This window comes from Phyllostomus discolor, chromosome 5 (assembly GCF_004126475.2).
Source record: "Phyllostomus discolor isolate MPI-MPIP mPhyDis1 chromosome 5, mPhyDis1.pri.v3, whole genome shotgun sequence".
In the NCBI taxonomy this organism is placed as follows: Eukaryota; Metazoa; Chordata; class Mammalia; order Chiroptera; family Phyllostomidae; genus Phyllostomus; species Phyllostomus discolor.
Genome location: NC_040907.2, coordinates 12,081,596 through 12,105,716, shown reverse-complemented (window position 1 = coordinate 12,105,716; position 24,121 = coordinate 12,081,596). Strand labels below are relative to the sequence as shown.

At 57.0% G+C, this 24,121-nt stretch overlaps 2 protein-coding genes and 1 long non-coding RNA gene across 6 annotated transcripts in view; 1 reads left to right on the top strand and 2 right to left on the bottom strand.

Annotated features, from left to right (window-relative positions):
* The window catches only part of UBXN10 (UBX domain protein 10), a 10,637-nt gene extending 5,726 nt beyond the window's left edge, over positions 1 to 4,911 (bottom strand). Inside the window, exon 1 of one of the 4 annotated variants that reach the window (XM_028513395.2) lies at positions 4,727 to 4,911. The gene's annotated coding sequence lies outside the window, so the exon portion shown is untranslated. Of the gene's footprint in view, positions 1 to 2,071; positions 2,286 to 3,233; positions 3,377 to 4,622; positions 4,682 to 4,726 lie in introns of those variants that run through there. The other 3 variants (XM_036025425.1, XM_036025424.1, XM_036025423.1) reach the window with 3 other exon arrangements.
* Positions 3,555 to 24,121, top strand: PLA2G2C (phospholipase A2 group IIC). Its single transcript, XM_036025426.1, has 5 exons — positions 3,555 to 4,517; positions 10,177 to 10,291; positions 12,396 to 12,540; positions 14,310 to 14,413; positions 22,661 to 24,121. The coding sequence occupies exons 1-5, from the start codon at positions 4,395 to 4,397 to the stop codon at positions 22,828 to 22,830; spliced, it is 657 nt and encodes a 218-aa protein (XP_035881319.1). The 5' UTR covers positions 3,555 to 4,394; the 3' UTR covers positions 22,831 to 24,121.
* Positions 21,056 to 21,436, bottom strand: LOC118500524. Its single transcript, XR_004903086.1, has 2 exons — positions 21,285 to 21,436; positions 21,056 to 21,238 (listed from the first exon to the last, which is right to left on the bottom strand). It is a non-coding gene; the product is annotated as an uncharacterized LOC118500524 (long non-coding RNA).

Below are 24,121 nucleotides of genomic sequence, written 5' to 3'. Positions count from 1 at the left end.
TGGAATATATCAGTGAACCAAAATCCTTGCAACTTAAATGATCACGGTGAGGAAAGACAAGTGTTAAACCTCCACGTAAACAGTAATAACTGCAATGAAGAAGATAAAGTATTGCATCAGAGAGTGACTAGGGTGGGGACTAACTCTTATTCTTAGCTGGGGAGGGGGAAGCTTTAAGCTAAGGGACTCGAATGATGAGAAGGAACACGCTACAACCCAGACCAGGGTCCGGCTAGCCTTTTCCGTCCATGGTGTTGGCTTTGGGAGCCACATGATCTCGGTTCTAGCTACTCAACCCCCCGCCGCTGCCGCAGGAGCCAGCCACACACAGTTATATAAAGCGGTGTTACTAGGGCTGCCTTGGCTCCAAAGAGCCAAAGTAACCCTGTTAAGTCACCAGGCAGGAAAGCCAGGCTCAGCTTCACTCCCGAGCTGAGGGGCAGACCGGCGACTTCTCTTTGCTCCCTGGTGAGAGGTCTTCTGAACCAGGGGACGGCAGGGAGCTCTGCTCCAGCATTGGCTGTGGAAGGGCCACGCTCTCTGACCCCCGTTTTCCCTTTCTCCCCGAATCCTTCTCTTCTTTACTCATCTACCCCTAGCTTGCTCTGTCTTCGTTTTCCTTCCTGCTGTCACCTGAGGTGGCTCTGCACTAAGCACTTAGTGCATTGTCCCTCCCTGCCCCAACTCTGTCACCAGGAGTGGGGGGTGGGCGGGGGGGGGGGGAGAGGTTCTGTTCCTGATCCACCCATTGGCCAGAACTTTTGGGGATGTCCTCAGGCTCCAGACCAGGGGTCAGCAAACCTTTCTGGGCACGGCCAGACAGTAAATATTTCCAGCTTTGCGGGCCATACGGTCTGTCACAAGTACTCAACTCCGCCCTTTTGGTGTGGAGGTCGCCACAGACACGATGCAAATGAACGGGTGCAGCTGTGCCCCAAAGAACCTTCACGTATGGAAATCCGAATTTCATAGAGTTTTCACGTGACACAGAGTATTATTCTTCTTTTGACATTCCCCGACCATTTCAAAGTGCAAAAGCTACTCTCGGCCCAGGGGCCACACAGAAACTGGCGGTAAGCCGGACCTGGCCTGCGGACCATCCCTGACAAGCGCTATCCTAGGCCAACCGCAAAGGGGACTCGAGGCACATGCAAATGCTATAGACGCGTGAGCCAGAGAGGCAGAGCGCCTTCCCTGCGGTCACACAGCCAGCTGGCGGCGGAGCCTGAAACGGAGCCCGGGTCTGTGACACCGGTGCTGTTTTCCGAGGACCAGGCTGGGCGTCCCCCGGGCACGCACCGCGGCCAGTCTCCTACAGTTTGTTCATGTGTCTGCCTTGGAAACACCTCGAGGGCCTCTGGACTTGTCTCTGGCACCCACGCTGCTCAGGAGTGCTCGGGAAATCACTCGGAGGCAACATCCTGAAACCTGGTGGGAGGCGTGCACACTGCTCAGTGCCGGCCCGCCGTTGCCAAAGCAGAATCTTTCCCCTTTTCCGGCCACCCACCGTGGTGGCCCTTTCACTGACACCGCCACAGCCACCGCCTCCTCCCAGTCCCCGGTTACACCTTCCCAGGACACGGCCGTGTCTTGGGCTCCCTGTCCCCCTCTGAAACCCAGCCACCACCGGGACTGCTGTTCTCTCCACCCACAGGCTGCATCCCTCCGAACACCTGCCGGGAACCACCCAGTGCCTCGTGGCCGCTGAAGAAGCAGTGTGTTGGGGTGCAAGGAGCACAGGCCCGGGAGTCCTGAGACCTGGGTTCTAGTTCAGGCTCTGTCTGGAGCTAGCGAGGCAACCGCAGGGCAGTCACTCCATCCTTCTGGTCCGTCACTTTCCTCACCTATAGAATTAGCTCTATGACCTTGAAGACATTATTTACACACCTCTGCACACTGGTCTCTTTGTCTGTAACAGGAGGATGGTAATATGAATTAACCTATGTCAGGCTGTGACCACCAGGCTCAATACATAGTAAAGACAATTCAATGGTAAGGGGTTTTTTTTTGCTTTTGTTTTTGGTTTTCTGTTTGCTTAGTGCTTTTATTATGCTAGGTCCAAATGCCTTACCTGTTGCTTCCGAGCTCTTGCCCAGGGTGTAGTCAACTCTAACCAGCCCGGTGCATCGTGGGACTCATGCCTGCCTCGCCCACTGCCCGGAAGTGCTGGGAGGTGGATTTCAGCAAGCTCTGGCCTCCTGAAATTGCCTCAGGAAGATGAGACACATGCTTTCCAACAAATCCCTTCTAAAGCCACACTTTAACACCACAAATTCACTTACTCCAGGCTGCCTTCGTCACGCGATGCTGAGCACCCTTGGCTCTGCCCTCTAACCTTGCAACGTCCCCACGGTTGCCTAGTTGCAGGGGGCATCCTCTTCCTCTCCATTCGGACCACAACCCAGCCAAACACACAACATTCCTGTGTCTTCCTGAAGTGCTACCCAGGGCAAAGTCTCAAGCAAAGCTACCCTCTCGGGGTGAACCCAGCGGCCTCCGTGTTTCCTCCTTCCCTCTCACAGAGTCTTCCCTCCCACCCCCCACCTCCCTCCTCTCCCCTGTCTCTCACACCCAACCTGGCGGCTGGGGGTCCTGCAGCCTTCTCCTCGGCACCCAAAAAGCCTGCCCATCTCCTTGCTAATTGAATCTATTTTCTGATCAACTGGGAAGCACGTGTTGGGTGTTTTTCCCCTTTTGGTTCTCAGTTCTAAAGGCTTCCCCTTGTAATGAAGCCATTCTTCACTTTCGCTCCGCACTGCAAGAGGAGGGCACGGCCGTCCAACTGTTCGGCCCAAGATAAGCTCCCCCTGCGCACCACCTCCCCTCTCTGCCCCCCCGCCCCCCCGGCAGAGCGGCTATTAACTTGCCACAGCTTCTACAGAGTTATCGCAGCCTCGGCTCCTCACTCCCACACACGCGTCAGGAAGGTTTCACTGTCAGTGAGTTTGGTAACTTAGAAACCTCTTCTTGAACAACTTTGAGGAGGAAAGTCATGTGTCCTCCCAGGCGCTCGCGCTGCTGGCTTATTTTTAACAGCCAAACCGGAGTGTGTGCAGTGTGTGCGGGCACTCTCTCTCCGTGCCTTGTGGGACTATATAATTACCCGTGTGCGGGGGGCGTCCTGCTCAAGACACAATGGTCATAAGATAACATGACTGGGAACTATCTCGGAGAAGAGCCGCAGCGATGACTCATCCTTAGAAGCCCACTCACGGTTATTTAGAGACTCACACCTCCTTCAGGTAACACCGCTCCGTCGAACCTGCTTTCATAACCCTCTGCCTCCCCTCCGGCGCAGGGACCATCTGTTGAGCGGCGGGAACACCAGCTCTCCCCAGCAGCTAGAATAGGGGCAGGGGAGATCGGGCCCACAGGTGTTTGGGGACCCAGGTCACCTCTGCGCCCCGAGCCCTGCCCACCGCCCTCAGTCCGGGGAGGCTGCTGCGGCCCTCCTCCTCCTCAGGATTCCTGCTCCCTGCTCAGCTCACTTCACCACCTCTCCGCCCTGCAGACACAACCCTGGAACGATCTGACGAGATCTAGGTGCAGGCAGGCACCCATCAAGCTGCCAGCTGGATAGGCCAGTGGCCTGTTTACTTCAACAGAGACGCTGCACCCAACAGGCCTGCTGGGAGTGAGGAAACAAACACTGAGGCCTGTTTCCAAGGAGCTGCCGAAGGGCAGGTGCTCATTCCTTAAGATTAATCACCACATCCACTGGAAAGAAGAAAGGTGGGATGGGAGAGGTTAAAGTCATATTCCCGCTTTGCTAAGGCCCACCTTCCACCACAGGGTCAGACCACCCTATTTCACCCACAACGCACATCTAAGCCTACAGCACATGTGATGAAATACAGCCACCCACATACCATCTGCTGGTATGTGTCAAGGATGCATATATCTGAATTGGTCTTTTAAAAATATTTATCAGTGAATGCTATCCCCTGACCACCCCCTCCCCTCCTTGTGAGGCTTTCAGGATGAAATGCGCTCAGAAGAACCAACAGGAGAGAGTAGTGGGCCTGAGGATGGGAAAACGTCGGGGTCATTCCCGGTGGGAACCAGGACTAATGCACTGAGAATGAGAATGCACTGACCTCTGCAGGGTGCCGCATTACAGGGGGGGAGTGGAGAAATCGGACCGCAAGCCACCCAGTGATCAAAGGTTTGGAAAAGGAAGTGGGAATGATTCCAAGGGGGATTGGTGGAGGGGGAGAGCTCAATTATTTCCAAGTACTGGGAGCTCCAGGAGCACAGAAGCCTAAGCAGCAGGAGGAGGGGGTATGGGGGAGGGGCGAGAATGAGAGTCTGGAAAGTGAGAGTTGACTTGGGCCAAAGAGCACGGGTGTGGGGGAGGCTCAGATCGGTTCCGGTCTCTCCATGTGACTGGTGGGATGTCCTTTTGTCCCTCTGGGTCTGTGTCCCGTCTCCACTGCCCAGCCAGGAGGGCATGGCCCAACGGCTTCCCAGGGCCCTCGGCTTCTGCAGAGCCCCGGAGTCATCCTGTTCCGGCAACGGTGAGCTCCGGCAGGGCTGGCTTTGCCACTGGGGCGTAGCCACCACTCTCAGGGCCCCTGTCCTGTCTCCCAGGGGTCTCCCCGTCCAGGTGTGGGGAGGCCCACCCGACGATGGGCTGGGTGGGTGGTCGGGTCTGGCCTCTCCAGATCCCTTTTAGGCCCTGGGGGGGGTGAGCAAGACAGGGGGCCAGAGGCCTGGGCTTGCTCACCTCGCCTCTCCGCTCCATCCGCGGCAGCCACCGGGCTCAGTCCCCCCTGGTAAACAGCGCCGGTCGCCCGGGCAACCACGCCGGTGGGGGGCCACGTGCTTCCGGTCTGGCCAGAACTGGCTAGGCCGGGCTGAGGTGGGGCAGGGGCCAGGCAGGCGGGTGGAGGCGGGGTAGGCGACCCGGATCCTGGCTCGGTTTCTCGGCTTTCCTGCCTGGTTTCCTGTCTCCTGGGGAACGAGCCTGGAGCTCTGGGCCGGAGGCTGGGGGCGAGGAGCAGTCTGCCTGCCAAGCCTGTTTTGTGACCGGGACCCTGTCAGTGTCCCCAGCTTTTAGATGAAGCTGCAGGACTCACTGATTCCTGGTGACCCTGGAACCTGAGTGGCTGCTTTGAGGACGTCTGTTTCAGTTGGGGACCACTATTCTGCCTTATCTGTCCTCCTTCAGCCTCCCAGTTCTGGGCCACATCCCATCCGGGACCTTGTTTTCAACCACATTTCCACCTGCTTTGACCTTCCTGACCAGGACCTCTGGCACCTGCAGCGAGTCCTTCCCTTCTACCGCGTTTGTCGCTCAACACCTCGCAGGCTGCACTCCCCTTCGCCCGCTCTGCTTTCTCCTGCCTCTCAGCCTGGTCTTCCCAGGTCTGTCCCCTCGGCCACTTCCTTGCAAGAATGCTGGACGCCCTGGCTGCCGCTCTCCATTCCTCCCACTCGCTGAAACCCCCGTGGGGCCCCTGACAGCCAGGCACTGGCGAAATCTCGACCAGCCACAGGACGTGGATGGGAACGCGCGGTCTCCAGCCTCCGCGCAGCCCTTAGCCCCACACGGGAATCCTTCCCCTCTCCCCAGCTCAGTTCTGTCCCCTTTCTCCCCAGAGGCCGTTTCAAACCTCGTTCTCCCTCCTGCACCTCCCACCTCTCCCCTCACCTCTCCCCATTCAGGAGGTAAATGTCTCTCTTCAGAGAGAAAATAGAAGCCATCCCGTGGAAATGTTCGCAGCTTTCTGCCACCAGACAAACTTGTCCACTCGTGTCTGCCTGCTTTCCCCCCTCCCCCCTGTTCTAATGCTGGGGACACGTCCCCGGACTCTGTCCTACACTGACCGCCCCTCCATGTTTGCGCCGAAGCCTGTTCTCCGTCACAGGGCCACACGTGCGCACACACTCACCACAGTCCAGGCCTTCGCTGCTGCTGTCCCTTTGGCCTAGAACATTCTTCTCTAATCTCCCCAACCCCTCCTCCCCTTCCCCTCCCTACTGCTCACTCACCCTTCAGAGCGCACGTTGGAATTAAGATAGCTCCGGAAGGAGTCTTAACTGGACTATTGTCTTCTGAGCATTGTTCTAGACTCTTGAAATACTCAGGTCAGTAACTGAGTGACAATAATATGAGAAGATGTTAGTGGACACGCAGGAACCCTACTACCAGAGGAAAGAATCAGGATTCATGTCTTAGCACTGGGGCGAAATATTTGCCGTCTCGCCTGTCCCAGACACGTGGAACAGGAGTGAAATATGAGCGTGATGCCAACCCCCCTCAAGACGTTCCCATTCGGTTGAGAAGACACATCGCGCACCCAGAGAGTTACAGATCAGATAATTTTCAACTGGGTTCGAGCCAAGTGTGGATGAGCAGGCACAGGCCGGACGGGATGACGTGCGAAGTGATTGGCACCGACACACAGGGCCCTGAGGTCTGCGAAGGAGGCGCTCATTCCGGCAGCGGTGTCTCTGCCCCTCTGAGAAGGGAAGCGCCTGGTCTGGGGGAGCTGCTGGTGGGAGTGCCTGGCCGGGAAAGCCTCCTGCTCAGGTCACCCCCTCGCCCACCCCCAGACACCCAGGGAGGTATCTGAGGCCCTGAGAGGGTGCCGGAGGTGGCGGTGTGGGGGAGTGGATGGGTTTGCAACTCTGCGCTGGTGGCTTATTTCCTGTAAATGATTCTGTCAGAGTATCTAAGCAATGCTCTCCAGCCCCTGAACGCCCACCGGGAAAAGATGAAAGTGGATTCTTCATCAGCTATTTTAATAGCACGTTAAGAGTTATGCAATCTTTTGGAAAATCAAATGGGCTTCTCACCCTCTTCGAGTATATGTGTGTGTGTGTGTGTGTGTGTGCGCGCGCGCACGCACACTCGGGCAGGCCATGGGACGGTGCTGGTGCTTAGGGTCCCTTTAACGTTTACTTAGCAGTGCGCACCTTGTGCTCCAGGTATCCCATAATGCACAGCGTGAAGTGAGGGGGTGCTGGGGGGAAGGAAAGGCAGCTGGCTGGTCAGTTGCCATGCCCACCTGCTCTTCAAAGAGAGGCTGACTCTGCTGCCTTTGTCTCCCATCTGGCTTTAAAGAAGGTGTCTGCAGCCCTGGGCAGCGTGGCTCAGTGAGTTGGAGCCGCATCCTGTAATCAAAGGTTGAGGGTTCGATTCTCCGACAGGGCACATACCTAGATTGCATCAATCCCCAGTCCAGGAGAGTATGGGAGGGAACCCATCGATGCCTCTCTCTTGCATCACAGTTTCTCTCTCTCCCTTCCTTTCTCTTTAAAAGCAATGAAAAAACGTGGTTGGGTGAAGATAAAACAAAAATAAAAAAGGTGTCTGTAAAGGACGGACCCTATAATGCACACACGCACTGTGGGTTCTTGGCAGCGTGGTCAGAGGTCACCGTCGTGCCCGCTCACACATAGACTCACTCACTCTCCTTCCCAGCCACAGTCCCCTCTACGCCCCGGGTCTGTCCCTGAGCTCCAGCCAACTTGTGTCCCAAATGGGCCCTCAGGTTTTTCCCCTCCAGGGTCTCTGCTCATGCCTGTCCCGCCCTGCTCCCTTCCTTGAAGTTTATCCAAATCCACTGATCCTTCAAGGCCCATCTTAAAAGTCACCTTTTTCACGAAGGCTCTTCTAAGACACTTTCTCTCCCTCCAGACCTCATGTCCTTTTTCTGGTCCCTTTTGGTCCTGTAGGACATGCCAGCCAGGAAGGCACCGTGCACCCCCACTAGGTCAGTCCCTCTCATCTTCCGTTGAGACAGCTTTCAAAAACGACTAAGCCTCTGGGGGCCCCGGCTGCTGGGGGGCGGAGCTGCTTTAAAACCCCCCTCCGGCTGCCTCTAAGGCCCGCCCTGGACCCAGAGCCCCACCCACCCCCTGCACGGCTGCAGGCACTTCGTCTGGATCCTGTCCACCTGTTGCCCCACCACGGGTGCTGCAGGCGTGGCCTCTGGAGTCGATTGGAATCTTGGCTGCACCGCCTGCTAGCTGAGAAGCTTGAGCAACTGGTTTAACTTCTCTGGGCTTCAGTGTCCACATCTGTGGAATGGGGACGATGAGAATAGGGTTGCCGTGAGGGTGAGATGAGAGAATGCATGTGAGGGTCGTAGCACGTGGTAAGGGCTTACTCAGGGTTGATGGTCCTCGTCATATTTTTCACGTTACACTGCATAGCAGCTTCAGTAGGTTGTAAGCCCATGTCTGTGCCCCCCGCTTTGCCCACACAGTGCCTGCTTCAGGGTAGGTGGTTGGCAAATGAGAATTAAATCGGTGGTGATGATGATGTTGTTGACTGCACAGCTTTTCTACCGAGAGATCCAGCAAGCTGCCCGTCAGTACCCTCCCCTACTCCCCCCTCCCTCCCTCCCCCCTCCCCACCTCCCCTGCCAAGGATGTCTGGCTCCAAGTCTAAATGACCTCCCCCAGGGCTGGGCTGAAGGCAGGAGCTTATTTGCTTTTCACCTTCGCAGTCTCTGGCAAAACGAAAGCTGCTCTTGGCGACACGAAGTCCCTAATTGTGCTTCAGGAACAGCACTGCTGATGTGGCTAGAGCCGTCTGCCCCTGCTCTCCGTGGCTCCGGGTTCGCAGGCTGGGTCAGTTGCTGTTTTCCTCGTTTCTCCCTCTCTCTTGCCTTCCTGCTAAGAGCAGCCGCTCGAGCTTTATTCCTGTTCAACTTCTGGGTCTGAGGAAAAGGGGCTGATGCATTGCCAGGACGGTGTCTAAAATAAGAGCACTGTGGCATCTGCTTGGATGCTCGGGCCGCTGGGTTCCGTGTTCTCTGCCGTGTTTTGGATGGGGACAGCTCTTTGCCCAGCGGCCCACAGGCAGGCAGGAGAGCTGCTAAGGGGCTCAGGGTGCCACCTCTGGAGTGAGACACGCTTGGGCCAAGTCCTGGCTCTGTCAGTTTGCAGGGACGAGTACCTGACCTCCACCTGTCTCGATTCCCTCCTCAGTAAACTGGGGGTGATCGTCTGCCTCCTTGGGAGTCTTCCAAGAGGGCTCGAGGGGGTGATCCACGGACCGTGCTGAGCCCCGTGCTGGCCCTCAGTAGGCTGTATTTTGTTTCAATTTCTGTAACTTGCAGCATGATTGTACTCTGGGTATCCATTCATTCATTCATTCATTCATTCCCCAAATACTTACTTAATACTGCCCATCTCTCCATGCCTGGTTTCCTTCTCTGCAAAGTGAGGATAATATTCGTACTGATCTGGCTGGGGGATGGGAGCGCTTAATGCATAAATATATGCGAAGTGCTCAGAAACTGTGCCAAGCATGGAACACGCGTGATGCAAATGTCACCCACCCTTACCACTATTACCAGTGTGTCCCGGGCACTGTGCTGTGGAGACTCCAGGGGTAAAGAGACGAACACGATGGAATGAGCCTTGACTCGTGTATCCTTCGGGCTCTTTCTTGCTTGCCTTCTCCACGGGGAAAAAACCCAGCCGATGTTTCCTCGCTGTCTGAGATGAACTGACGGGTCTGAGAGGGCAGCGCCCAGACACCACCCACCCGCTTGCGGGCTGCGGCCCTAGAGGCTGCTGGCGTGGGGGGCTGTGCCGCCCTGCCTCCTGCGCTCTCGCCCCTCATCAAGTCCCTGGGCCTAAAATGACGACAAACCCTCGCCCGTTTTTCTGAAGGTTCAATAGTGTGATGCCTGTGAAGCCTTTAAAGAAAACAGCACCCGGCACTCAGTAATTTCTGAATAAATGTTGGGGATGCATGATAAGCCTTTTGAGTCTCACTTTAAGGAGAGGAAGCCTAGGGGGCTAAGTTGATGAGTGAGATACCTGGGCATTAAGGAAGGAAAACACGGGTAGGGGGGAGGGTAGCCCCCGTGCAAACGGGGCCCAGCGTTCCTGCACTGGATTTCCATCGCGGACCTCCTATACGCCTTTGAACTTGGGAACAGAAGGAATACTGACTCCTCAGAGGAAAAAAAAATAAACGAGATGAAGAGAGAGTGTTGCCAAAGAAAGAAATTAAAAGAAAAAAAAACTTGCACTTTTCAAGCAACAGAAGCTTCCTTATCTTTATATTTAGGTCTAAATACCAGAAAGAGTATCATGTTTAGAGATAATTGGGTTGGAAAAAGATCTCTCTGCTCCGAGCTCCCCACCGAGGGCCTTCCAAGGTCCGCACCGCAGCTGGGGCCTCATTTGGGTCCTTTCCTCCCCGAACAGGAGCTCAACGACCGGCCCCCGGGGACCAGAGGAAGCTGTGATCAAGGGGCCTGGGACCCCCTGGGCTTCTCGGGAATGAGGGCCCTCGGCGTTCTCACGGTCTTCGCCTCCTGCTGTGAGTAGAGCCAGTGGAGCGCAGCTGCGAGAGTGCCAAGGCGCTGTCCGTGTGTGTGTGTGTGTGTGTGTGTGTGTGTGTCTCCTTGGGCTGGTCCCTCCCAGGGCGGCTTCAGGTGAGGGGACATCAGGTGTCACTCAAAAGAGAATCAGGAGTAGAGCAGGCTCCCACCCACGCCCTCCTGCTCCATCTCTTCTGCAAAATGCGCTGATCCCAGTGTTGGGGCCTCCCAGAACTTCTGGGGAATCAAAGGTTGAGCAACCACTTGCTAAGAAGGAGGGCATCCGACTCTGTTTCACCACGTGCAGCCTCTGCAGGGGTCTTCCCTCTGGGTGCTAGTTGCCTTCATGTCGAGTCACGTGCATTCCAGAACACAACCATAGACATCTCCCTAGCTCACTCAGGAACAACTCTTTTCAGTCAGAAGGGCATTCTGATGGTGACTTACGGAATAATTGGTCATCAAAAGTCATCACTACGGGGAGATCAGATTGCCCACCTCTGCAGAGTGAAAAGAACGTAGTGGAAAACAGTGCTACTTCTGTTGGGAGACTCCTCGACTCTTTGATTGGTTGAATGATTTGTCTAAATCTAGTCTCCTACCTGTTTCAGCCATGGAGCAATAACTTCCGGGTCCCTAAGTCAAAATGTCAAAAAAGAGGTTCTGATTTTCTCTTAGTGGTGGAATGTACAGTTTTCAAGGTCATGGTGTGGGGGACCCGTATGCAGGAAGTGCCTCTTCTGCTGTCCCCCACCCTGTGGTGTGCCCGGAAGATCCCCCCCCCTAGGGGCCACTGGTGCAGCAGGGCCCGCCCCCAGGCTTCAGCCCCCCCTTTGGCACTTGGTGACGAGACACCCGAAACCACAGTGTGTGATGGGAAGGCTCCTGGGAAAATTTCCCCAAGCCTTCTGTCTCTGTTGTTAGTTCTTCAAGTTCATGTTTTTGTTTTATTTTTGTGGCGAGATTAACATATGCTTGTAATTAAAAAGTAAAATAAGTGAGTATAGCGTAAGAACATGAAGTCCCTTGTTATCCTCCCTGACTCCGAGCCGTCTCCTGCACCCAGGTGTAACCACTTATTAGAGTTAGGGCTCCATCCCAGCCCTGGCTGGTGGGACTCAGTGGGTTGAATGCTGGGCTGTGAACCAAAGGGTCGCAGGTTCGATTCCCAGTCAGGGCACATGCCTGTGTTGCAGTCCAGGTCCCCAGTAGGGGGTGCACAAGAGGCAACCACATATTGATGTTTCCCTCTCTCCCTCCCTTCCCTCCCTTCTCTAAAAATAAATAAATAAAATCTTAAAAAAAAAGAGGTATACATCCTCTAGGACTTTAAACACACATACACACACCTTTTAATGGAAAAGCAATACATGCTCATTGTAAAAAAAAATCAAACAGCATAAACATACACACACAAAAAATGTTCCCTGCTTTTCTTTCCACCTACCTCCTCAATCCCATTGCCTTGGGGGATTGCTAAAAGTAGTCCGCTCTCCAAACATCATTTTGTTACAATCCCCCGTCAGTGGGTAGGTGGGTAGTTCCCAGTTTTTTGATATCCCAACGCTGCAGCAAACACATGCCCACACACTCCCCTCCCCCCACTCCTGTAAGCATTTTTTAGAAGGAAACATCGCTGGATCCATGCATGTTTGCCATTAAAAAAATGGACTGAGGTTATCTTTTCTGCCCCCGAAGTATTCTGTGTCTTCTGTGAGCCTGTTCGTGCCCTGTGATATTGGTAGGGCCTGGCATTTCTGGCTTTGAACTTCTCCCGTTCTCACCGAACATCAGACCTGAGGGAGTTTCTGCCTGGCCGGGTGGGTTTTTACTTTGGGGAAGATTGTAGTCGACGGTATTGTTCTGAACCTCACGGAGACTGGCTTCTCATCCTGGACCAGCACCAAACGAGCTGTGTGACGCGGTGGGTCTGATCCGACCTCCTTCCGCATGGGAGGGGCCAGGCATCCCAGCCTGCCAGCGACGCACCACGCATGCTCAGGGGCGCCCGAGTCCCAGAATGCAGGGTGTTGGGGCCAGGGGGCGCTAGAGCAGCGGGGCTCTCACGGCACTCTGTCCCCTCCCCGATTTCCTCCTTGGCAGTGGTAGCCCTCACCCACAGCAGCTTCTGGCAGTTTCAGAGGATGGTCAAGCACATCACGGGGCGCAGTGCCTTCTTCTCCTATTACGGATACGGCTGTTACTGCGGGCTCGGGGGCAAAGGGACCCCCGTGGACGACACTGACAGGTGAGTGCTGAGGCTCCAAGGCCTCCTATCATGCTCTTTGCATTGAAGCCCACGTTTGAAGAGAGGGGATGTATCAGGACTCTTGCCTTGCAAGTAATAGAAACCAATTCAGGTGAACCTGAGCAGAAACTGAGAGGGAGCTGGGGGGAGGCCTGGAGGAACCCGAGACCGGGGCTGAGTCTCTGAGCGTGCAGCCTGCACAGCTGTGTGGGACCTGCATTCCTGGGGCCCTGTGCCTTCTTACGTTTTCATTTCGTGCCAGGCCTTTCGAACGATGCAGTCAGTCCTGCCCAGAGCTCTAGAAAGTCTTTCACTTCTCACGGCAAATGTGGTCTTCTCTCAGCCCCCCAGTTGCTAGGACCCGCTGTCCCCCAGCCCTCATTCCGTATTCCAGGGGAGAGGATCTGAGTGGTCCCATTGGAAAAGTCACCCATCTGGGCGAGGTCACACGGCGCAAGCCTGGCTGCCAGGTCCGCTCCAAGGATGGGGGTCAGGGAGTGTGAGTTCCTGGTAAAATGGAGCTTGGTGTGATCTGGCGAAGGTCTGGGAGGCAGGAAACGGGGGAGTATGTGACCTTCTTTGGAAGGAATAAGAAACAAAATGTTCCTTGCCACTTTAAACCTCGCCTGGACAAATATGTCCCCACCACGGGGCCTGAGGTGTCACTCCTGGAGCTTGACATCTCTGGGTTGGGCTCCTGAGACCTGAAATGCTGCAGCTGGAAGGGCCCAGAGCCCTGGAGGGGACCTGACCCTGACGAGATGCCCCTCACGTGCCGAGCGCTGGGATTGGTGATTTGCCCATGGGACATGATTCAGTCCTCGCAATGAGTGAGTGGCTGGGGCGGTGTCCCATCCCTGTCGTACAGGCGACAACGGGGAGGACCCACCAAACCCAAGTGGTGAAGCCCAAACACATGCAGCGACCGTGTGGCCGAGTAGGGGTTTGAACAAGAATTTGCTTGTTTTACCGTCAAGGCCCTTTGATGCGCTGTGCCTCCCCTGTTCAAGTTCAAAGGCAGATGAGAAATGTAACACTGTTAGCCGAAGATGACAGATGGCAGAGAGCCTGCCTGCAGATGGGGACAGGGAGGGGGAGCACTGAAGCATCTGGCCAAGGGCATCAGCCAGAAGCCCTTTCTGTTCTGCGTCCTAGAATCCAGCGGCGCCAGGTGTCCGCTCTCCTGCCCCTTGTGCGCCGGTCGCAGAGATGAGCCGAGGCCACTCCCCAGCTGTTTCCCGCCCTCGAATGCTCTCCCCTCCTGCCTCCACCTGCCCCCCCCCCCCGCCCCGTCTCTCTGAGCACTACGAGAGCAAGAACTGAAGCACTGTGTGTTTTTGCTGACAACTGAGGCTGTCCTCAGAGACTGTCACGGTGCTTGGCGTATAGTAGGTGCTCAGTAAAAAGTCATTCAGTGAATGAATGCATGCACAGACCTCAAGTGGAGTCCTGAGTCTGTCCATCTCCCGCTGCATACTTTTGGGACATTCACATCTGAGGTTCATTTCCTCCCCTGTGAAATGGGGACAGTGGTCGCACTTCATAGGGTGACTGTGAGGCTCTAAGTGACATGGATACTGGACAGGGCGCACCAGTGTGAGTGGTTATCGATAGTGTTTTTAAGTACTGTCATTCATTTACCTCCCTACTTCCCACGCCTTCTTGTCCAGGGGAGGAGGCAGGTGAGTCCTTCCCACCAGGGTCCCCCAGCCGACTCCCCAGGGCCCAGCCACGGCACAGTCCCTCTCCCACTCTGCTCTGGCCCCCAGGTGCTGCCTGGCGCATGACTGCTGCTACGAGAGGCTGAAGCAGATCGGCTGCCAGCCCCTGCTGAACAGCTACCAGTTCCACATCGTCAACAGCACCGTGGTCTGTGAGTAGTCTCTCTGTGGGCAAATGTCTTTGAACCTGAACCTTCCCTTAACATCTGCCTCCTCGTGGATCCACGGTACCTTTAGGGAATAAGATTTTTTCCAAGTGCGTTGAGACAGTAAGCGGCAGCAATGCCGAGAACCAGAGCTTCCTCGGAGTCCTTGCCGTGTCTCTCCCCGGTGGCCCCTGCCCGCAGCTGCGCCCAGCACCCTGTGGGAGCGGGGAGCCGGCGCACGCGGTCCAGGCTCAATCAACTGCTGTTGACTGGAGATTATGTTGGATTTGCAGCTCCGCCTGGCAACTGTTGCTGCTGAGAACTAGACTCTTCCTCATGTCTGTCGTGCATTGACAAAGCGGCTCTGCTGTCTTTCGGTTGAACAAACGTTTGTTCAGGGTGGTTGCATGCCAAGCACTGTGACAGGGACCCTGGGGGACACTAAAGTAAATAAGAGGGGGTGGGGCAGGGCACTCACATGTCATTGAGGGCATTCAAGGAAGAGGACAAAGAACAAGGGCGGGCAAGTACTGAATGTCCAGCACGTGGGGAGTGGCCCCGATGTCCAGGGAGATGTTCCGGGGCTGCTGGTTGGGGGAGGGCGGGGCAGGGCCAGCTCAGTCTAAACAGCAGCGCACTGGAGAGTCCTGGGCCACGGGCTCCTTGTGGGTGCCGCTCGTCCCAGTGGAGTTGGTGGTTCTACCTCCCCTGAGAGTGCGAGACCTCCTCCCCCTCGGCCAGCAGAGTAGCAGGACCCCCTCTCGCCCCACGTGTGTTCATGCACAGCTGTGAGTGGGCCTTGAAGTTCATGTCTCCTCCTGGGGTCAGGAAACCGCTGCGTCCCTTGTCCTCATTTCCCCCACTATAGCGGGGTGCTCAGCGCCCAGACCCAGGTCCCCCCTGTGTCCCCATTCTGGGTTCTGGCTCAGGACATGCCAAGAGGGACCAAGGAGACTGGGCAGTCCCCCAGAGGCTGGGGACAGTCCCAGTGGTGAGAACTGAGACGCGGTGGGCTGGGGGCTCAGGCCTCTGCCTCGGAAGGGCCAGCTTCAGCTGTGTCCCTGCTTCCCGGCCCCTAGAGCCCCCTGCCCCCAGGCACACTGCCAGTGGGGAGAGAGCCCCCCTTTTCCATGTGAGCTCAAGGAGACTTCCGGTGTTGGAGCTGTCTGGCCATGACCGCCCTCAGGCCTAAAGCGAAGTGTCTCTTCTTTGAGGCCCCAAGGTCATGTTCAGGAGATAGGAAGAGATCACGGCCTGGTACGAGGGCAGGGAGTGGAGGGTGGGTGGAGGAGGTGGCCCCCAAGTATTGTTTGCTTGGCGTCTGACGCCCTCTGGAGGCCAGACCAAGTGTCTGCCCCCCCCCCCCCACGCCAGGCCCCACCTCTGAGATGTGGGGCGATCCCGCTGCTGGTCGGTAAGGGAGGGGGCACAGCACAAAGATGCGCCCCCAACTCTTTTCTCAACCTGGCTCAGGGGCTTGCTTTCTTCTCACTGGTTCCTCCTCACCTCTCTTCGCGTTGGTCTTACCGTCTGCCCTGTCAAGCGTCACCTTCAGTGATCAGAAAGGCAGGTGTTTTAGAGAAAATATACTTAAGGAGCTCTCTCCTCCGATGTTGCCGTGAAGCCCAGGGACCGAGGAAGAGGGACGAGGTGCTCTGAGGGGGGAGCGGAACTTCCTCAGGAACAAAGACCTTCACACACACCAGTCCCAGGCCCAGACTGAGCCTCCACCCTCGGCTCCTGCGGGCTGGCTGTGCCCATGAGGGCCGACCTGGGCGGTGTGCGTCCGGAGTGGCTCCATTACCAGCCTCTTCACTTCCCACAGAGGGTCGGAGCCACCACCCAGGAGATGGAGGAGTGTGACACGGAACAGAGGCTGGAACGCCAGGTGGTGGCATGTCCTCTGCTAGGCACGTGCCGAGAGGCGTCAGAAGGTGCAGGCAGGGGCTGGGAGCTAGACAGCCCCTGCTGAGTGGCAGTGACCAGTCGCTTCTGCAACTTGATGAGGCTCCCGGAGGCCAGAGCCCTGCTCGGGGGATTAGCACGCAGGGACGCTTCCCTGCCACCACCAGGATATCAGCTTCCCTTTCCTCAGCTGACCCAGCCAGGGAGGCCCACCCAGGCAGACCCCCTGTCACCCTCACCCTACCTTGCCAAGGCCCTGATCCCAGGAATAGGGCTGAGACCTGGGTGATCTGGGTTCTAATCCTGGGTCTGCTGCTGGTAGGTGCTGAGGCCTTACGGGAGACTCAGGCACTTTCACCCACTCGCCCAGTAATGCCTGTGTGCTTGCTGGGTGCCCATCCAGGGCCAGCGCTGTGCCAGGGACTGGGGCACTGAGCAAGGCAGCCTTGAGCCCTGCTTTCTTGGTGTTTTCCAGAACCTAAGTCGCCTTTGGCGACCATCCAGACTAACCCTTCTTTGTAACAAAAGGGAGACTGAGGCCCAGAGAGGGGGCAGGCTTGACCCAAGTAACCGGCAAGACAGGACCACGAGCGTCTGGAGCCCTCCCAGTGTTCTGGAACGCACTGCCTGGCTGCCGTCCTCTGCATCTCGGTCTCTCCGTCCACAAAATAAGTGTCATAATAACAGGGGTGGGTTGTGAGCGTCTGTGTCAGTACCTGGAACCCCCATGACAAGCCTTTGAAGTGGGCATTCTCCCCATTATTGAGGAGGACCCTGAGGCTCAGTGAGGTTCAGGGAGATGCCAAGAGCACACAGCCAGGGAGAGGAAAGCTGGCTTCAGAGCCTGGTCCTCTGACCCCAGAGCTGGTGCTCCTGCCTCATGCCACACTCCACAGTGGCGGGGGGCTATCGAGAGGGTGATGGGGTGCACTTGGTTGGAGGACTCACACAAATGCAAACCTTAATGTCTGCGGCACACTCGTTAGCATGCTCAGCCCCAGCCCGGGAGGGGGGGGGGGCAAAGAAAGGCAGATGGAGTTTGCTCCCCTGCAGGGCCCCAGACCCTTCTGTCCTAGCCGCCCTGCTAAGAGGCCCAGAGAGAGCAGTGCTTTGGAGCGGGGCAGAGCTGGGTTCAAATCCTGACTTCATCCCTTCTAGCTGGTAATTGCAAAAGCACCTGGACCTTAGGCTCCTCGTCTATAACATGGAGATGATAATACGCACTTCACGCGGTTGCTGTGAGGACTGACTAAAGTAACCCAACAAAAGTCCCTGGCCCACAGCAGGGGCTTAGGTAATGCCCTTCCTTTTAGAAGCCGAGCTTGCTTTTCACATCCAAATTTTCTTGTCCCCTTCACTTTGTGCAGAAGCACTGGGATTTTCTTTATTACCACTGAGAGATTTCTCTGAAGCATTTCCTCTGCGTTTGCATCTCCTTGAGCTCAAGGCATGAGACCCTCGTAGGAGAAGAGCTCCCCACCCCCACCCCCGGTTACACTGCAGTTCAAGAGTTGCCCTGCATGGGTTAATAGCCTCCCCAGCCTCTGGTTCTGAAATCCTGCACCCAGGCCCAGTCACAGGTTGCTTAGCAACCGGTGGCTGCTCTGGGATGCAGTTGGTGAGCAGGGGAGGGAAAGGAGGAAAACAACTTGGTCTGTCCACGTCTCTAAATGTCACTGGGAGATCAGTGCCGAGATAGGCCTGTCAACCGAGCCCTCTGGCCAATTTGCCCGGTGAGGAAGGCTGCCCTGCGGCAATCAGGGAGGCGGTTATCTCTCCTGTGAGTGGGCTTACATAAGCGCTTGGCATTTGCAAGGGACTGTAAGATCAGCCAGTGGTGACAGCCCCCTCCACCCACACAGGCCCGCATATGCTGTGCGGGGAGGAGCCTGGCCGTGGGAGGGAGGCAGGCAGGGACCGGGTGGCAGCCAACAGCACCTGCTCCCTCTGCCAAAGGGCGCGAGGTGGACCTGGTAACTGGTGGAATTCGTTGTTCGCCCAGATCTTCCTCCTCTGCTGCTGGATGTATTCCTCTCGGCACTTGCCCTCGCTGACACGTCACCAGTTTTCTCTCCGAGTGTTTGCCCGCACCTGAAATTACCTTGTTTACTTTTGCACCAACTGCCCCCTGCCAACGGAATGTGGGTTCCAGGAGAGCAGGCGACAAGCCTGTCTTGTTCCAAGGCACTCATTCTCGGAGCCCACGGGGAAGGGTGCCCCTGGAGCTGGGCCGTGTGGGGTCTGCTCACTCAGACCTCTGCCCCCAGATTCTAGCCCAAGACCAGGCCCACCATAGGAGCTCAGTGTTTGATGAGTGAATACATGACAGACCATTAGACAGTCCGTGCAGGTGTCCTTGTGCCCATTGGAGAGCTGAGGAGCGGCCTTGGAGAGAAGCCGCTGAGGTCCTGGAGGGTGCAGGCGGCAGGTCTGGACCCAGAGCCTGGCTTCCTGCTTCCTGGGGCGGCCAGAGGCCCAGCCAGGGGGGCGGCAGCAGGTGGCGGCGGGGGGGGGGGGTTGAGCGCGTGCGCAGGGCCGGAGATCTGCGAGGACAAGGCAGACTCCCTTCCCGGAAGGAGCTTGCGTTTAAGGAGGGAGACGGGTCATAAAATATTCAGAGGTAAAGACACATTCGGGTAGTGACAAGTGCTATGAAGCATTTATAACAGGGCAGCTGGGTAAAGGAAGTCGGAGGCAGTGGGAGGGAAGGATGGCTACGTTAGATGGCTGAGGAAGGCCTCTCAGGAGGTGGCATGTGGCCAGTGGGGTGGGCACAGAGGAGACAGGAAGGAGGGGAGGGGAGATGAGGGTGGACCTTGGACAGGGTCAAGTCCCACAGGGCTGGGGGGACGGGGTGAGGAGCCCACTTTCTGCTTTAATGGCAGGGGACGCTGTTGGGTCCTTTGAAGCAGGGAGTGCTCTGCATTAATTTTGCTTAAGAGAGCTCACCGTGGCCACTGCAGAGAAGTTGGGGAGCAAGGGAGAAAACGGGGGAACCACGAGTGGGGAGAAGTCACCACCGCGTGGATGAGGGTGATGGCATGGAGGTGGGGAGCAGTGTCAGGCGCTGGGTGTGTTTGGGGGTGAATCAGCAGGACCTGCTGATGCGCCCGATGCGGGGCAGGAAGGGCAGGGAGGCTGAGCGTGGGGTTCCCTGCCTGAGCAGCCGTGGATGACGGCGGCACCCTCTGGGCCGCCGGTGGGGGAGGAGCAGACTGTGAAGCCACAGCGAGTGCTTGTCTCGAGCCGGGGGGGTTGAGACGCATGTCAGATGCCAAGAGGGAGGTCCAGGGGACACGAGCATGTTGGAGACCAGAGCTCAAGGGAGCCGCTGGGGCTGGCGTGGGGACAGGTGCTCGGGTGGTCCTTAAAGCCCTGTGGCCGAACAAGGGCACCCAGGGAGGGGCCCGGAGACAGGAGGGGACTCGGGGGCCAGCACGGAGGCCAGCATGCAGACAGGTGGCGGCCTGGCAGGCGGTCCAGTTTAGCCCTGGGCAGGGACGCAGGCCTGGTGCTGTCTCCTTAGTGGACGTGCATTTTCATGGAATGAGAAAGAATATCATAAGTTGTCAGTTCCATTGTTCGTGCCTCAGTTTCCCCATCTGTAAATTGGAAGACGCAGAATCTGGATTGAGGCTTGTTTTGAAAGATTGGCTTCCAGAGATGGCCTTTCCTTGGCCGAGGGCTGTCTCTTTCTCTAGGCCACAGCAGGCCTGATCCCACCCCCCCCCACGCCCCCCAGCTGTGGGATGCCTGCACAGATGGCAGTCCACAGTCACAGACCACGCAAGGTCACTTCCAGACGGCCCGGGGACTGGGCAAGCCTTTAGAAGCAGCACTGAGTGTCGGGAGAGATTATACTCCACGCTTTGGAAAGGACCGGAAGACAAAGCAAGACTGGGAGAGGGGCGTGAGAGAAGGGAGGGGCGGTTTGCAGAACCAGGATGGAAGAAAGGAGAGATGGGAAAGAAGAGAGGAAGGGGAGAGGAGGGGGCCGAGGTGGGGAGAGAAGGTGTCTCAAGTCAGGTTTCCAGAGACGCAGCACCTGGGTGAGCGACAGCATGGGACACCAGGCCCTTCTCCGGGGAGAGCATGCCCAAGTAGCCCTCCTCCCCTGCGAGGACCAGCCACAGACCAAGTGTGCCACTGCAGAATGCAGCAGCCGCCCAGGGACGGAAGCAAAGGACGCGCTGGGTGCAGCCCAGGTGACAGACTTAGACATGGACGTGAACCGGGGCTCTTGAGGGGGTGCCTGGGGGTGCTGGGGCTTGTTGGGTCTTGAGGGATTCTCACAGGTGGGGAAGGGGGTGTGTGAGGGCAAAGGTGATCAGGCGGCAGGCACAGTGGGTGTGGCAAGAATGGAGAACCAGAGGTGGGAACACCCCAGGCACAGCCTGTCGTGAGGGTGACCGAAGAGGTGGAGCTGAGGTGTAGGGAGGGCGTCTGCATCTCCTGGGCACTCACACCTCTGGGGAGAGGGGGGAGGACAGCTCCTGCAGGACATGTGGGCCTCGGGGAGGGAGCGAGGCACCGGCTATAGCCCCCCCAACGTATTCCCACTCAAGAGGAATCTTCTTTGTCCGACCTGTGAGGCGAAGGGCACGCCATCGTCCTAGCAGCGGGCATTCACACAGCACTCTCTGGGGACCAGGTACACCGGACCGCCCCGTGTGCCAGCAGCAGCGGGAATCCTCTCAACCCAGGGGAGTGGACACTTACTTGCTTTGGGCACTATTATTTTTCATCACCATTTTAGACATTAGGATATTGACGCTAACTTGTCCAAACTCGACAAACCAGGGTGTCCGGCTGCCTCCCTTTCTCACCCAGACCCTCAAAAGAGAGTGGAACTGGGTGGAGTTATCTAGAAAGAGGGAGATCTCTTAGATCCCTGTACCTTAGATCTCTCTCTCACTCTCTCTCTCCCTCTCGCTCTCTCTCTTGCTTGTCTCTCGCGCGCACACACACACACACACACACACACTGCACCTCTGATCACTAATAAAAGACGCTTATCTAGTGGCACTGGCCAGTGGGCAAGCACTTCATTCCAAAGGCCTGTGGAGGCTCCATTCAATTATTCAGTGACTGTTTGCTGAGCACCTACTATGGGCTGGCACTTATTCTGCATGCTGGGGATACTGCAGTGGACAGACAGACAGACAGACAAAGTCACAGCCTCACAGAGCTCACCCTCTGCTGAGAAGGGACAGGCACAAGCAAGTAAATGGGGGAGAAGCGGCAGTTGTGACTGTCCAGCAGATACGTCGACAGGGAGGCAAGAGAGAGCAGCGGGAGAGAGCCTCAGGTCGGGTGGCCAGGGAGAGCCTCTTGCATGAGGGCGAATTTGACCGAGACCCAAATGCAGGATGGATCCAGCTCCCTGAACATCCTGGAGAAAACTGTTTCGGACAAAAAGGACAGCAAGTACAAAGACCCTGGGACAAGACAGAGCAAGACACGTGACCCAAAGAGGCTGGTGTGCTGGACCAGAGCGAAGGTGGACAAAGGAGGGACAAGGAGGAGAGAGAGGTTGGCCAGGGCCAGATCGTGGCAGCCTGCTTTGGAGCCCGTGGCAAGGATTTGTTTGGGATGTCTTCCCCAAATAGCGGGAACCCACAGCAGGGCTTTACGGAGGGGGCGAACCTAACCCAGGTCGCATGTGGAGAGGCCCCTGTTTATTTCCTTCCGCCAGGGATGAAGAGCTGGTGAGGACCGGGACCGGGGTGGTGGCTGAGAAGACGGAGAGCAGAGGGCAGAGGGTGAAGTAGTTGAAACAGCGCAATCAGTGGGATGTGCGGGTGGACAGGGCGTGAAAAGTCAAAGGCGGGAAGGATCAGGGTTGGCTGCTCGTTTTCTGGCTCGAGTAGGAGGTGGTGGCATTTGCCGCGCCAGCAGTGTGGCTGCAGGACAGGCTCGGTGGGCGGGGGTGGGGGGCGCTTGCATCATGAATTCCCTTTCGGACGTGGTAAGCTGTTGGCGTCTGAGGCATCCCCATGAGATGCCAAGCAGGCGGTTGGAAGTCTGAGATGAGTTCTGAGGAAGTGGCTCCCACAGCTGCCCCCACAGCTGCCCACTACCCCGGGGTACTAACTCAGGGCGCCCCTCCATGCAGGCCACGCTCCCCAACTTCTCCTGGTTTCTTCTAGGCTGCTCCTTACGCCAGTACTTGTGACACGTGCAGGTGTGATCAGGCACCTGGGGACAAAGGAAAAGGACTCCAAGTGACTTTCCTTTTCTGTGTTCAACGTCTGGCCCCTTACAGCAGGCTCTGTCCTCCCAAACCGTAGACCCAGGCCCGGGAGTGAGCTGGGAGCTCCCGGTGACCGTCACTCTGTCTCTCCGCAGGTGAATGCGGTCTGGGTCCCAGCGTCGGCTGCCTGTGTGGGCTGGGGGCCTGCGAGTGTGACAAGCAATCCGCGTACTGCTTCAAAGAGAGCCTGCCCACCTACGAGAAGAACTTCAAGCAGTTCTTCCTGAGCCGGCCCCGGTGCGGCAGGAGTAAACTCCAGTGCTAGGGAGGCCACGGGCCCCTTCCGTTGGTCAGCATCTGCCGCGGGATCACTTCCGGGAAGCCCTCTCCCATCACCCTGACCGGCTCCAGTTGGTTCAGCTCGCACTCTGGCATCTGGCCGGAGCACCTCTCCATCACTCAGCGTCGGGAGGGCTGAGGACCGGAGACAAACTCCTGGCATCCTCTAAAGGGAGACAGGCCATACGTGTCTCCATACATCAGGGACACATTCCCAGAGGAGAAAGTGTTGGGAGGCAACAGGACAAGGTGACAGCGTGAGAGGGATGTCCCCAGCCCCCGTCCCAGGAAGTTCCCAGGAGGAAGGGGCCCCAGGATCTCCCCTGAACTCTCCCTCCTTCTCCCCCACCCCACCCCAGAGCAGGCTGCAGGGCGGACGTGGGAATGGGCCCACCACCCAGATCTGTGAGCAAGGCAGACACCCTGGAGAATAGACACGGTCTTGGCACGCACGCCACGGACCCAAAGGGCACACTTGGAGTTTGTTTCTCATGTGCTCAAGGTCCGCCTTCTGAAAACCCTTGGGCGGGAGAGAATCGACGCCATTGTCACCTCTCAGGAGGCAGGGCACGGGAACATCGCCCACAGCCACGTAGAGGACGTGGCCAAGAAGGTGTGGAGGAAATGGAGGAAGAGGGCGTGGCAGCGGGAATTAGCGACATCCAAAATTTCCATCCACACTTAGAAGCCCCTAGTTACATCAGACGTAAATTCTATTAAATATTAAAGTGATCTAATCTGAGTGGACCCTGGTCTTTATAATGCCCGACTGGTATGGTGGATCGCAAAAGCAGCCACAGTTATCCTTACTTCTCCGTACCCTCACCTCTCACGATGTGACACCCAGCTTTCCCCATCACGGGGCAGAGTGTTTTCCCCACCCTCTGAATCTGGGCTAGGAACTGGCCTTGGGACCTGCGTTGTTCAGTAGGTTGTAGCAGTGGAAGGGATGGTCTGTCCGTTCCCCAGTCTAGGCTTTAGGAGGGCTCGTGTGTCGGACTCTCTCTCTCGGGATACCTGCCCCCACCGTGAGACAAAGGCGGGGGCCAGCATGCTGGAGGGTGGGCGCCCACCTGGATCACGGTAAGTCGGCCCAGTTGTCTCAGCGGAGACTCAGACAGGTGAGGATGCTCAGCGAAGATCAGCAACGCCAACTCGGAGCCGACCACAGCCACACGAGAGAACCTCGCTGAGACCGAACAACCGCCCGGCTGAGCCCAGACTAAACGGCCATCCTGTGGGATTGTGAGCTAAATAGAGGCGGCTGCTGTAAGTCA

Bases quoted from the DNA above. Each gene is read 5' to 3' on its own strand.
- PLA2G2C (XM_036025426.1), top strand. From the start codon at position 4,395: ATGTCCTTTTGTCCCTCTGGGTCTGTGTCCCGTCTCCACTGCCCAGCC. The intron at 10,292-12,395 runs GTGAGTAGAGCC...CCTCCTTGGCAG, and splicing joins CACGGTCTTCGCCTCCTGCT to TGGTAGCCCTCACCCACAGC. The intron at 14,414-22,660 runs GTGAGTAGTCTC...GTCTCTCCGCAG, and splicing joins CGTCAACAGCACCGTGGTCT to GTGAATGCGGTCTGGGTCCC.